This window comes from Lagenorhynchus albirostris, chromosome 15, assembly GCF_949774975.1.
Source record: "Lagenorhynchus albirostris chromosome 15, mLagAlb1.1, whole genome shotgun sequence".
Taxonomy (NCBI): Eukaryota; Metazoa; Chordata; class Mammalia; order Artiodactyla; family Delphinidae; genus Lagenorhynchus; species Lagenorhynchus albirostris.
In genome coordinates, this window is record NC_083109.1 from 50943365 (window position 1) to 50958519 (window position 15155).

General features: G+C 52.3%; 1 protein-coding gene across 1 annotated transcript; it reads right to left on the bottom strand.

The window, feature by feature from the left end:
- Positions 1-11146: 11146 nt before the first annotated feature.
- MSRB1 (methionine sulfoxide reductase B1) lies at positions 11147-14769 on the bottom strand. Its single transcript, XM_060123824.1, has 4 exons — positions 14611-14769; positions 12676-12824; positions 12216-12330; positions 11147-11282 (listed from the first exon to the last, which is right to left on the bottom strand). Exons 1-4 carry the CDS (start codon positions 14663-14665, stop codon positions 11251-11253), a joined length of 351 nt encoding a protein of 116 aa, XP_059979807.1. The 5' UTR covers positions 14666-14769; the 3' UTR covers positions 11147-11250.
- Between the last annotated feature and the right edge of the window lie 386 nt (positions 14770-15155).

Genomic DNA, 15155 nt, shown 5'->3' on the forward strand with positions numbered 1-15155 from the left:
GGCCTCGACTGCTCGCCCCGCACTAGTCACCGTCTTGAAGCCCACCATATGCGGCCCCACCATCACCGGTCGCCGCACCCTCGTACGCCAAGAAGCCTCGGCCTGTGCGCCAGGCACTGGCATGTTGGGCGGGCGCGACCTGGGGGCCAGGTGATGCCGGCGCCGACCACTGGGTGCCGCGGGGAAGCGCTGCCGGGGCACGGGGCTGGGCTGGGACAGTGCGGGTCGCGGGCGTCACGAGGGGCACCGGGTCGGGCTGGGGCCGGGGCGCAGGACGGCGGAGTAGGGGACGCGGAGCCGGGCTGGGGTGCGAGGCCACTGGGGCGCGAGGTGCGGTTAGGGCGCGAGGACCCGGCCCGAGTCGGGGGTCACAGGAAGGGGCGCGGCGTGCGGGGAGCTGGGCGCAGGGACCCGCCCAGACCGTCAGAGCTGTCGCCGCAGCGCCCCCGGCGGCACCACGGGGAACTGCAGCACCGCTCAGGCCCCAGCGCTCCTGGGGCCTGAGCGGCCCCTGCTGGTCCGTCCTGCACACGGTCCCTAGGCCCACTCCCAGAGGAGGGGGCCTTGAGGAACGGTTGACTCAGAAGGGGGTCATAGCGCTAGGCCCCCTACCAGGGCCTTGTACGGGGGTGGGGGCACGGTGGATGACTTGGCGGTGACCGCAGACTTCTCCGGGCTGCCACTTCCACTTGCCGGCCCTGCCCACGTGCCCGCATGAGGTCAGGGGGTCCTGAGACCTACCCACAGGACCTGCCCTGAGCAGCACTCCCCCCAGGGTCACGGCTTTCCCTGGCAATTGTCACTCAGAAGAAAGGAAAGCCTTGGATGAGCGGAAGTCCCAGTCATTGTCAATTCACTTGTCTGTCCCACGTTTATTGAGCTCCCCTCTGAGCCGGTCCCTGCCTCCAGGCTGGGGATCAGCAGAGTCCCAGACAGATTTCTTCTTTCTCCCACTGGTCCGCTGCCCAAGGTGCCCTGCCCTGCCGTGCTGTGCCTGGGCCTGCTGGCTGCTGTTGGCTGGTGTCGGCAGAGCACTAGGAGCTGTCTGCTCCCAAATGCAACACTTGGCTCCAAAGGTCGTGTCCTAGGGGCTCCACCTGGCAAGGAAGGGGGCACGGGTAGGGAGCAGAGGGGGATGGGCTCTCAAAAAGCCTTTTGTTTCTCAAGAAGCAACTGGGGCTGCAAGCCAGAGGTTATGATGTAACCCAGCAGCGGGGGGAGGGGTGGGTGACATGATTCTACCCAGCCCTTGGCAGAGACACTGCCCGGGGCCATCCATTTCCAGGCTCACGATGTGAGGGGACCTCGGGGTCCTGGGGCTCACCCTCCTCATTCCCCTTCTCCAAGGACACTGCTTGCCAGCTCCCACCCCCCCAATTAACCACCATGTACAAATGAGCATGGGGCCCCTGGGGTGCAGGCAGCCAGGCACTGCTGCTCACAGTTCCCCTACCAGTCTCACCAGCCCCAGCCCCAGTCCACCTGGGCACCAGCAGATCTTCCATCCAACCCCGCTACAGGTCTGAGCCCAGAGAGGCACCCCCAGGGGCATGGCCTGGACACATTGGCCCAGTTTGCAGGAGGAGGCCAGCCTGCTCTTGGGCCGAGTTCACGCTCAGGGAGCCCCCTGGGCCAGTATGCAGAGCCAGGAGTGCTGGGAGAGGTGAGCAAAGTCCAAGGTCCATCCTGGCCCTGGGGCCGAGATTCCTGCTGACCATTCAGCTGGCTTCCTCCCCACCCCTAGCCACCTTCAACATGCTTGCTGACATCAGACTACAGTCAACAGGTGGTCGCGACCTTCCCAGAGCCACCGTTTGTCATTGGGGGTGAAGAAGAGAGGAAACGGACAGGTGTGGACAGAGAGGACCTGAGGCTGAGCGGTCTCAGGCAAGTCCCGCCCCCTCTCTGAGCCTCCTGTTCCTCCCCTGGAGAATGAGTACCTGCCCCACCAGGGTTAGGGTAGAGCTTCAGCACCGTGATGCCCATGAAGACACACTAAGCACTCAATAACTGCTCACCTACAGTGGGCTTGCCCTGGGCCAAAGCTGGCTGCTAGACTTGGCGTGAGCAGGCCACAGGCTGGGCTGGGACAGTGCCCCAGGGCCGGTAATGACCCCAAGTGACTAGGCTCCACTTCAGCCGGTGACCAGTTTGGGACACAGAGGGGAGTTTGGTCAGAGATACGAGCTGGAAACACAGGGTTCTCTGCAAACCCAGCTGGATTTTCTAGCAGCTGCAATCAGTGCTGGCCCCCAGCAGGGCAGAGATGGAGAGGCTTTCTAGACAAGGAGGCTGCCGCACTGTGGGGAGGGGATGAGCTGCAGGAAGCCCCTCCTGAATGGGGGTCCTCCGCATTGGCCTCCTTGGTGCTTTGTCAGTGCTGACCCCTCCCACCCGCCACATACCTTCCCCTGCTCAGCGGCTCAGGTCTAACTCACAGAGCAACATGCACTCAGAATCCATGCATCAACGCCACCTTCCTGCCCCACCCCCATGGCTTTCCCGTGCCCTCACCCAACAGGGAGACAGGCTGGGTTCCCCAGACAGGGGAAGGTTATGTGCACCGCCCAAGATCGAGAAGTAAGCTGGAGGCCCACCAAGGCCCAGCAGGTGAGCCAGCAGCCCCTGCACAGTGACCCTGTGCCAGAGCAGAGACCCCTGACCTGTGGCTGGGGGTCAGGGAAAGGGCAGCACTGGCCTCTCCCTCCTCCCTCCCCAGCCACACCAACCTCATCTGACCACCTCTGCCTTCACACCTGCAGGCTCCACTCTGCCCCATGTGGGATGCTCCCAGCTGCTGAGTAGGTCTGTTCCAATCATGCACTCAGAACTGGAGGAATAACCGCAAAATGGGTTTGGAGACCCACTAGACCCACTGTGAGATGGACCTGAGCTAAAATTCCATTGACCGCTGGGCCTCCATAAGCCCCTACTTGACACAGTTTGTGTATCCTGGAATTGGTATCAGTCCAGAGCCAGTATCCAGCAGTCCCCAAAATGTCTGATTATTTCCGTTTCCCCAATGCAGAGTGACCCTAGTATAGGTCACTTTGGAGAAGGCTGGGAGAAAGATTAACAATCTAAATTTTTGGTGATATAGCAGGGTCCTTCCTCGAGGGGTCCCACCTCTGGTTCATTCAAGGTGTTCTGGGCATGTAAACTGGCTCAAGCCTGGGAATTGAATGAGGGGTCATGACTGTCTTTATGACTCAAGTTAGACTCTTGCTCACTTGACCTAGAACTCTTCTGCTCATTAAGATCAAGTGAGAATTCAGCAGGCTTCCGATCTATTTCACTTCCAGGAGCACCCCGTCCCACTGGCCGACGCTGTAATTCTGTGGGAATCAGACTATTCTGACAGCCGCTTTGCCTCTGCTGGCCATCACAGTGAGCACCGCTCCCTTGCCTTTCATCACTGAGCACCACCACGTGGTCCTGTCACCCCGGGATCCAGTGATCCCCGTGAATTTCAGTCTTCTGATTCAGTGGCAGCAGGTCTTCTGTAATTCCTGGCCTACAGAGAAGAGTGATCAAAGAGCGCTTCTATGATGCTGGGGCTGCGCGCACAAACTTTCCTCACAATCGTGGTGAGAGGTGTGCTGTCTGGATCCTCCAAGGTGGGAGAGCAGGTCCTAAATGACAGACCCACTCTAACTTTCCTGTCTCCCTAAGCCTTTGGATCCCTCCCTCCATTGAACCAAGGCAGGTCTGGCATTACAGCTCATTCAGTGTTGGCCACTTTTTAGTCCATGTTTCAGCCAACCAACCAACCAAACCGTTAGAGCCCTTTCTGATCCCCCAAGCTATATCATTAAACCCAGAATCTCTGCTTAGTGAGCCCCTATCAATAAATTTGACCTGACCCAACGTTATGTTCCTTCCAACCTTATCCCACCCTTAGTATTCATTCCAACACGTTCCCTGGATTTCTGTCAAGATAAATTGGGGGGAAGCCACCACAATGAGAAGCCTGCACACTGCAACGAAGAGTAGCCCCCTCTCGCCACAACTAGAGAAAGCCCACGCGCAGCAATGAAGACTCAATGCAGCCAAAAATAAATTAATTAAATAATTTTTTTAAAAAAGATAAATTGGGAAAATAGTGTAGTTCTCTTGGAGTACACCACACCTCCTCACGGGACCCATTGTGCACATCCTCCTGCAGGGCCTGGGGCAGGCCAAGTCCGTGGCCTTCTCAGGGCCTCTGCATATACTGTGGGAAGCTCTTCTCCTTGCTTCTGTCACCTTCGCTGCTGACCTGGCATGACTCCTCCTTGGCATACCCCTCCCTGACCACTGGGCCCAAAGCACCAGCCCCCTAATTGCTCCCCCGCCCCCATATTCTAGCGTCTCTCTCTGCTGTAATTATACACAGCCCTTCTCTTCATCTGGCGTGAACTTACTGTCTCAACTATGCCTTAAGACCTTGAGGGCAGGCCCTGAACCAAGATGGCGGAGTAGAAGGACGTGCTCTCACTCCCTCTTGTGAGAATCACAACTAGTTGCTGAACAATCATCAGCAGGAAGACACTGGAACTCACCAAAAAAGATACCCCACATCCAAAGACAAAGGAGAAGCCACAGTGAGACGGTAGGAGGGGCGCAATCACAGTAAAATCAAATCCCATAACTGCTCGGTGGGTGACTCACAGACTGGAGAACACTTATACCACAGAAATCCACCCACTGGAGTGAAGGTTCTGAGCCCCACATCAGGCTTCCCAACCTGGGGGTCCGGCAACAGGAGGAGGAATTCCTAGAGAATCAGACTTTGAAGGCTAGTGGGATTTGATTGCAGGACTTTGACAGGACTGGGGGAAACAGACTCCACTCTTGGAGGACACACAGAGTAGTGTGCACGTCGGGACCCGGGGAAAGGAGCAGTGACCCCAGGGGAGACTGAAGCAGACCTACCTGCTAGTGTTGGAGGGTCTCCTACAGAGGTGGGGGGTGGCTGTGGCTCACCGTGGGGACAAGGACACTGGGAGCAGAAGTTCTGGGAAGTACTCCTTGGCGTGAGCCCTCCCAGAGTCCGCCATTAGCCCCACCAAAGAGCCCAGGTAGTCTCCAGTGTTGGGTTGCCTCAGGCCAAACAACCAACAGGGAGGGAACCTAGCCCCATCCATCAACAGTCAAGCGGATTAAAGTTTTACTAAGCTCTGCCCACCAGAGTAACAGTCAGCTCTACCCACCACCAGTCCCTCCCATCAGGAAACTTGCACAAGACTCTTAGATAGCCTCATCCACCAGAGGGCAGACAGCAGAAGCAAGAACTACAACCCTGCAGCCTGTGGAACAAAAACCACATTCACAGAAAGACAGACAAGATGAAAAGGCAGAGGGCTATGTACCAGATGAAGGAACCAGATAAAACCCCAGAACAACAACTAAATGAAGTGGAGATAGGCAACCTTCCAGAAAAAGAATTCAGAATAATGATAGTGAAGATGATCCAGGACCTCGGAAGAAGAATGGAGGCAGGGGCTTCCCTGGTGGCGCAGTGGTTGAGAGCCCGCCTGCCGATGCAGGGGACACAGGTTTGTGCCCTGGTCCGGGAAGATCCCACATGCCGCGGGGCGGCTGGGCCCATGAGCCATGGCCGCTGAGCCTGTGCGTCTGGAGCCTATGCTCCACAACGGGAGAGGCCACAACAGTGAGAGGCCCGCGTACCGCAAAAAAAAAAAAAAAAAAAAAAAAAAACCAAAACAATTAAGAAAGTAGTCATAGGAACATACATATCGATAATTACCTTAAACATGAATGGATTAAATGCTCCAACCACAAGACACAGGGTTGCTAAATGAATACAAAAACAAGACCCAGGGCTTCCCTGGTGGCGCAGTGGTTGAGTCCGCCTGCCGATGCAGGGGACATGGGTTCGTGACCCGGTCCGGGAAGATCCCACATGCCGCGGAGCGGCTGGGCCCATGAGCCATGGCCGCTGAGCCTGCGCGTCCGGAGCCTGTGCTCCGCAATGGGAGAGGCCACAACAGTGAGAGGCCCACATACCGCAAAAAAAAACAAGACCCATCTACATGCTGTCTACAAGAGACCCACTTCAGACCTAGGGACACATACAGACTGAAAGTGAGGGGATGGAAAAAGATATTCCATGCAAATGGAAATCAAAAGAAAGCTGGAGTAGCAATACTCATACCAGATAAAATAGACTTTAAAATAAAGAATGTTACAAGAGACAAGGAAGGACACTACATAATGATCAAGGGATCAATCCAATAAGAAGATATAACAATTATAAATATATATGCACCCAACACAGGAGCACCTCAATACATAAGGCAACTGCTAACCGCTATAAAAGAGGAAACGACAGTAACACAATAATAGTGGGGGACTTTAACACCTCACTTACGCCAATGGAAAGATCATCCAAAATGAAAATAAATAAGGAAACAGAAGCTTTAAATGACACAATAGACCAGATAGATTTAATTGATATTTATAGGACATTCCATCCAAAAACAGCAGATTACACTTTCTTCTCAAGTGCGCATGGAACATTCTCCAGGATAGATCACATCTTGGGTCACAAATCAAGCCTCAGTAAATTTAAGAAAATTGAAATCATATCAAGCATCTTTTCTGACCACAACACTATGAGATTAGAAATGAATTACAGGGAAAAAAACATAAAAAACACAAACACATGGAGGCTAAACAATACATTACTAAATAACCAAGAGATCACTGAAGAAATCAAAGAGGAAATCAGAAAATATCTAGAGACAAATGACAATGAAAACACGACGATCCAAAACCTATGGGCTGCAGCAAAAGCAGTTCTAAGAGGGAAGTTTATAGCTATACAAGCCTACCTCAAGAAACAAGAAAAATCTCAAATAAACAATCTAACCTTACTCCTAAAGGAACTAGAGAAAGAAGAACAAACAAAACCCAAAGTTAGCAGAAGGAAAGAAATCATAAAGATCAGAGCAAAAATAAATGAAATAGAAACAAAGAAAATAAGAGCAAAGATCAATAAAACTAAAAGCTGGTTCTTTGAGAAGATAAACAAAATTGATAAACCATTAGCCAGACTCATCAAGAAAAAGAGAGGACTCAAATCAATAAAATTAGAAATGAAAAAGGAGAAGTTACAACAGACACCGCAGAAATATAAAGCATCCTAAGAGACTACTACAAGCAGCTCTATGCCAATAAAACGGACAACCTGGAAGAAATGGACAAATTCTTAGAAAAGTATAACTTTCCAAGACTGAACCAGGAAGAAATAGAAAATATGAACAGACCAATCACAAGTAATGAAATTGAAACTGTGATTAAAAATCTTCCAACACACAAAAGTCCAGGACCAGATGGCTTCACAGGTGAATTCTATCAAACATTTAGAGACGAGCTAACACCCATCCTTCTCAAACTCTTCCAAAAAATTGCAGAGTAAGGAACACTCCCAAACTCATTCTATGAGGCCACCATCACCCTGATACCAAAACCAGACAAAGATACTACAAAAAAAGAGAATTACAGACCAATATCATTGATGAATATAGATGCAAAAATCCTCAACAGGGGCTTCCCTGGTGGCGCAGTGGTTGAGAGTCCGCCTGCCGATGCAGGGGACACAGGTTCGTGCCCCGGTCCGGGAAGATCCCACATGCCGCGGAGCGGCTGGGCCCGTGACCCATGGCTACTGAGCCTGCGCATCTGGAGCCTGTGCTCCACAGCGGGAGAGGCCACAACAGTGAGAGGCCTGCGTACCGGAAAAAAAAAAAAAGAAAAATCCTCAACAAAATACTAGCAAACAGAATCCAACAACACATTAAAAGGATCATACACCATGATCAAGTGGGATTTATCCCAGGGATGCAAGGATTCTTCAATATACACAAATCAATCAATGTGATACACCATATTAACAAATTGAAAAATGAAAACCATATGATCATCTCAATAGATGCAGAAAAATGAAAACCATATGATCATCTCAATAGATGCAGAAAAAGCTTTTGGCAAAATTCAACACCCATTTATGATAAAAACTCTCCAGAAAGTGGGCATAGAGGGAAACTACCTCAACAAAATAAAGGTCATATATGACAAACCCACAGCCAACATCATTCTCAATGGTGAAAAACTGAAAGCATTTCCTCTAAGATCAGGAACAAGACAAGGATGTCCACTCTCACCACTATTATTCAACATAGTTTTGGAAGTCCTAGCCACAGCAATCAGAGAAGAAAAAGAAATAAAAGGAATACAAATTGGAAAAGAAAAAGTAAAACTGTCATTGTTTGCAGATGACATGATACTACACATACAGAATCCTAAAGATGCCACCAGAAAACTACTAGAGCTAATCAATGAATTTGGTAAAGTTGCAGGATACAAAATTAATGCACAGAAATCTCTTGCATTCCTATACACTAATGATGAAAAATCTGAAAGAGAAATTAAGGAAACACTCCCATTTACCAAGGCAACAAAAAATAAAATACCTAGGAATAAACCTACCTAGGGGAGACAAAAGATCTGTATGCAGAAAACTATAAGACACTGATGAAAGAAATTAAAGATGATACAAACAGATGGAGAGATATACCATGTTCTTGGATTGGAAGAATCAATATTGTTAAAATGACTATACTACCCAAAGCAATCTACAGATTCAATGTAATCCCTATCAAATTACCAATGGCATTTTTTACAGAACTAGAACAAAAAATCTTAAAATTTGTATGGAGACACAAAAGACCCCGAATAGCCAAAGCAGTCTTGAGGGAAAAAAACAGACCTGGAGGAATCAGACTCCCTGACTTCAGACTATACTACAAAGGCTACAGTAATCAAGACAATATGGTACTGGCACAAAAACAGATCTATAGATCAATGGAACAGGATAGAAAGCCAAGAGATAAACCCACGTACCTATGGCCAACTAATCTATGACAAAGGAGGCAAGGATATACAATGGAGAAAAGACAGTCTCTTCAATAAGTGGTGCTGGGAAAACCGGACAGCTACATGTAAAAGAATGAAATTAGAACACTCCCTAACACCATACACAAAAATAAACTCAAAATGGATTCGAGACCTAAATGTAAGACCGGACACTATAAAACTCTTAGAGGAAAACATAGGAAGAACACTCTTTGACATAAATCACACTTTTGATCCACCTCCTAGAGTAATGGAAATAAAAACAAAAATAAACAAATGGGACCTAATGAAACGTCAAAGCTTTTGCACAGCAAAGGAAATCATAAAGACGACGAAAAGACAACCCTCAGAATGGGAGAAAATATTTGCAAATGAATCAACGGACAAAGGATTAATCTCCAAAATATATAAACAGCTCATGAAGCTCAATATTAAAAAAACAAACAACCCAATCCGAAAATGGGCAGAAGACCTAAATAGACATTTCTCCTAAGAAGACATACAGATGGCCAAGAAGCACATGAAAAGCTGCTCAACATCACTAATTATCAGAGAAATGCAAATCAAAACTACAATGAGGTATCACCCCACAGCAGTTAGAATGGGCATCATCAGAAAATCTACAAACAACAAATGCTGGTGAGGGTGTGGAGAAAAGGGAACCCTCTTGCACTGTTGGTGGGAATGTAAATTGATACAGCCACTATGGAGAACAGTACAGAGGTTCCTTAAAAAACTAAAAATAGAATTACCATATGATCCAGCAATCCCACTATTGGGCATATACCCAGATAAAACCGTAATTCAAAAAGACACATGCACCCCAATGTTCATTGTAGCACTATTTATAATAGCCAGGTCATGGAAGCAACCTAAATGCCCATCGACAGATGAATGGATAAAGAAGATGTGGTACATATGTACAATGGAATATTACTCAGCCATAAAAAGGAACGAAATTGGGTCATTTGTTGAGATGTAGATGGATCTAGAGACTGTCATACAGAGTGAAGTAAGTCAGAAAGAGAAAAACAAATATCGTATATTAACGCATATATGTGGAACCTAGAAAAATGGTACAGATGAACCAGTTTGCAGAACAGAAACAGACACAGATACAGGGAACAAACGTATGGACACCAAGGGGGGAAGCGGCAGGGGGTGGTGGTGGTGGCGTGATGAATTGGGTGATTGGGATTGACATGAATACACTGATGTGTATAAAATTGATGACTAATAAGAACCTGCTGTATAAAAAAATAAATTTAATTTAATTTAAAAATTAAAAAAAAAAAAAGACCTTAAGGGCAGGCCCCATCTGCCTTTCTCATGGCTGCATCCCCAGCACTGAAGCTAGAGCCTGACACTGAGCTCAATAACTATTTGTGGAACAAGTGAAACAGCTGTGCAAAGCCTGACCCTGGGTCCTGGAGTCCCTGATGTTGTTAATAAAGACAGCAAGCCTGGGTTCTGTTTGTTTATTGATCTCTTCCTGATTACTCCAAAGAGGATTCAAGATGGAAGGGACTTCGCCCACCCTCCCTGATGGCAGGACCCTCAGAGCATGTGCAGTGAGGCACAGTCACTGTGTCCCCGGAAATGGTGAACTGTAGGCTGTGAGCTCCGGTGTCCCCAGCCTTGCACAGTCAAGGCGATGGAGCAATAGCTGCTTTCCTAAGCCTGAGTGGGGCAAGCAGCATCCACACAGATGGTGCAACAGGGTTCGGGATTTCTCCTTTCATAACCGAGAGGCCAGAGATCTGACCCCTCTGCCTGCTCCCCCAGCAGGTCACAGATCATCACCACTCTGGCTGCCTGGAAGGGTTTAGTCAGAGAGAATCATAGAGTGACCAGGGCTGGAGCAGCCAACTGGAGCCGCCCCTGTTTGCGTTCTCTCTCCTAGTACAGCCTGCTGGAGACAGGCAAGAGCTTCGGCGAGGGCCAGAGCCCATCTCAGAACTGGGCCTCACCGGGGTGAGTCCAAACAGGCAGGGAGGGGGCAGTGGGCTGAGGAGAGAAGGTAGAGGCTGCACCATCACTCTAAGACGAGCCAGGCCTAGAGCCCCCTCCCTGAGACTCCTGTGAGAGCCGACAGTGGGGCCTCCAGGCACCCCCTGGCAGCCTAGTGTAGCCTTCTCCTTTTCCCAGCCTCTTCCCTTCTCCTAGCCTGTTCGGAGGCAAGGCCTCGGGAACCTTCCTGATGTTTCAGCTACCCCTCTCCCCCCCACCTCCGCTCCCCTGTCCAAATGTCTGAGGTTCCACTTCTAAGGTGGGATGTCCAGAGTGTGGCCACAAAGCAGTGTCCATCTGGGTTGGGTGTGGGCTGCCCACCTACTGTCCCTGGGAGGCAGAAGTTTCTTTGCCTGGAAGAAATGAGGGAGGGGAGAGAAAAACAAGTCGCTGCTAACTTAGGTTTCAGACACCGTTCCCTGGCCCAGCCCACTCCCACTGCAGCCTGCAGACCAAGAGAGCTGGGAGGACCCAGACCCGCAGCCTGGGGGTGTCTCTGTGCCCAGTTCTTTCCCTGAGATCTGCAGGAGAACCCAGAGTCTGTCTTTCCTCCACACGTACCGGAGGACAAATAGCTACAAAAGGACAAAAGTATTATCAAAACTTTATCACGCACCGGCCCTCACAGACAGCCTCACTTAACCCCACAGTGAGGGCAGCGAGCAGGTGCTGTTAGCAACCCCATTTTACAGAGGATAAAACTGAGACTAGGGACTGGCCGCAGTCTTGCGGGCAGCAAATGAGGAGAGGGATTTGAGGTACAAAGAGTGCGAAGGAGTCCAGAGGGCGGCTGGGGATGCAGCCAGAGAGCAATGGGTCAGAGAGGAGGCTGAGCTCAGATAAAACACACACAAATGAAAAACGGCTCCCAAACAATCTACCAGTGATAAGAACATTGCCAACAGGAGCACATATTTACTGAGCCCCTACTACACTCCAGACCCCAGTGCACTTTCATGCAGCCAGTCTTAACGGGCCTGTAAAGGAGGCTCTGCCATCACGCCCACTACACAGAAGATGAAGAGGCTCAGAGAGGTTGACGAGCAAGCCTGCAGCTGCACAGCCCCAGAACTCAACCTCCGCACCACCCTGCACACAATCAACCAGATGCAGGAGGCAGGACATCTGCCCTTTGTCCCTGTCCCGCAGCCACCTTCCAGTGGCCCTGGGCAGCGCGCTTTGGTGCCCCCATGCTCTGTCACTGTAAGTGCATGAGAACAGTGTGCCCCTGGGCCTCTAAAGGCCTGTACGTAGGCCTGTGCCCAGCTGCCGGCAGGCAAGCTCACCTTTAGGGATGAACTTCAGTGAGCTGCTGAATATTCAGAAGCGGGACTGTCCACGCTTGGGGCCATCGTTCAGGAACTCATGGCCCAGCCCATTGCCACACCTGCCACAGGACACCTGGGAAGACCACAAAACAGCCATGAAAACAGCTGCAGCCATGGCCCCTGCTGCCACCAGCACATGGGGTCCTCCCCATGCCTATTTCCCAAGGTAACTTCTGGCATGAGAGGTTGGCCTTGGCCCAGAACCTGCCCCGGAAAACCATCTTGTTTCCCTGTTCCCACCAGGACCCCAGGCTCTCCCAATAGTTTGGGGTGTCACTCCCCTGGCTGAAGCCAGAGGTCTGGAATAGACAGACCCTAGGCCCCTACAGCTGTAGGGGGAACAGCAGGAAGGGGTGGGGGGCTCTCAGGACCCCCCTGGCTGACACCTCCTCACCGCCCCCCAGTTGCTACCACCCACCTTTAAGGCTCCAGGCTGATTGTGCTCTGGACGCTTGGCCACACTGTCAGCATGGATGGTCTCGGTGAAGGCCGGCCATGGGGATGAGTGTGCGTACTTTGAGCGGCTGGAAAACAGCTCATAGCCACATTGGGCACACACGTAGATGCCTGGGGCGGAAGGGGAGGTAAAAGCAGAGATGCTGGCTCCAGCGCCTCGGGGGTGAGCACCTAAATCCTTGAACCCAGGAGAGGACAGCAGCACTCCGGTTACAGGGTGGGCTGCACACCCTCCCCACTCACCCACCCACCACCCATAAGCCTGGGTATCGGCTCTGTGGGGGAGACACAGCATGGAGCTCACATTTAGCAGTTCTGAGCCTGTGCCAGAGGCCAGGAGAGCCACTTTTCACAATATTTCTTTCACTCTTCTTAACAGCCCTGTAATGCAGATGTTCCCATTTTACAGATGAGGAAGCTGAGGCTCAGGGATGCAAAATGCTAAGCTACAGGGTGTGCAGCAGGAAGGAACCCAGGCAGTCTGATGAGGACACAGCTCTGCCCCTCACACACAAGCAGGCCCCACACGGTGGGGGCTGTGGCATGGCCAGCACCACCACTAGCCCCCCGCCCTTCCCACGTGGACCTCCCTCTGCCCAAAGAAGCCGTAAGGTGGATGCCCAGACACCAGCCTGCTCTCCAAGCAGGAAAAGACTGATCCCAGCAAAAGACCTCCAGTCAGACAGAGGGCCAGGAAGACAGAGCACCAGGGAGAAGGATGAGTTTTAACCTACCGCCAAAAGATCACCCTGAGGGGGGAAAAAGAAAGGTTGCAAAACTGACTCGCAGAACAGGAAACTGCTTGGGGGTCACTCGAGGGGTACTGAGTCACCCTTCGCCCCCTGCCTGGCCTGGAGACAGCCTGCCCTGGAGTCTGTGACCTACTCAGCCTTTACCAGTAACTTGAGGAAGAAAAGAGGAAACGGAAGCTGCTGTGGGAGTGGAGTTTCCAGCTTGGCAGAGTAGCCTGAGGACAACCCGGAGTCCCACAGCCAGAGAGTCTGAAGGGAGGACTTTGCCCAGAGGGTCCTATGTCACAGCTGGCTCACAGAGACCAGGGTGTCACATCCCAGCTCCCTCGAGGGCCGACACCCAACAAATCCCACCCAGGGGTAGGTCGCTGCCCTAGTCTTGCCTGTGGACATATTTTTACCAAATTAGTCCATGACCAGGCAGCACAGCCCAGAAGGGGATTCATCTGGGCCTCTCAAAGCCTGGGCCCAGGGCTGACTGCCAGCCATGCCCCCAAACCAACCACTCACCCCCTACCTTCCACCCCTCCTATCTGACCCAGGCTGTCCAGTCAAACTTCACTGGCCATTGGCAGCCTGGCAGCACTCCTGGTTACCCAAATCTGGGGCCCTGGGCAGGTGGGGTAGGCACCCAGGCGGTCACATTTGGATCCCAACAAGACGTGCTTTCCAGCTTACCCCGCAGGTCTGGGGCACTGGGGAGAAGAAAGGGCTGGAGTAATATCAGGAGGATGCCCCAAGGAGAGGCAGGCCAGTCACAGGAGCTGCCCCTGGACAAGACCTTCCACCGCCTCCCCCTAAAGTTCCGATCCTGACCCGGATACCCGCAACGGCGTCACCACCCCCATACCTTGACCCCGCAGATTTCCTCGGAAAAGGCCACGCTCACACTCAAGTTCTGTTGTCCTCGAGGACAGCGACACCCTCTCTCCAATGTCCCTCTCCCCTCAAGTACCCCTACTCTCCGGAACCCCCAACTCCTCCCTTCTCTGTATCCCCTTTATCCACATGCGTTCCTCCCCGCGCGGTCACACTCGGCCCCCGTTCCCGGGACTCCGGGGCTCCATCGCCACCCGGAGGGCTGCGACGCCCCCCCTAATACGCGTCCCCGCCCCCGCTGTCCTCCAGGAGGTCACAGGTCGTACCCGGCTCAAAGTGGTTCTGGAAAACCTCGCCCCCGAAGAAGCTGCAGAAAGACATGGCGCCGGCGGGACCGCTGCACGATCGCCGCCTCCAACAGATCCGAGGCCACAGACCTACGACCTGGTGCTTGTGCCCGCCTCCTGCCCCGCCTCCCGAGAACCAATCCCACTCGGATCCCGGACCTGCCCCGGCGCCCTAGGCCGCGCCCCCCAAGGGGACCAATCACGTCCAGAGGTGCGAGACACCCTCGCAGGGCCCGCCTCCCGTTGACCCGCCCTTTCCACGGACCAATCCCACCCCGGGACTAGGGTTCCGGCTTCCGCCTCCAGGAGGCCCCGCCCCCTCCCGAGGACCTGCCCCCTCCGTCTTCCAGCAGGCCCCGCCCACCACTAAGGACCACTCCTGAGCGGTCCCCGCGGCCCCGCCCCTGCCCCCCTGCCCCCCTGCCCCTAGCAGCAGGGCGGGGCGCTGAGCTGCGCTGGGTTTGGGGTGGCTGTCGCGGTGCAGCACACTGAGCCGCGTACGCTCTCGTCGTTTCCCGGCGCTT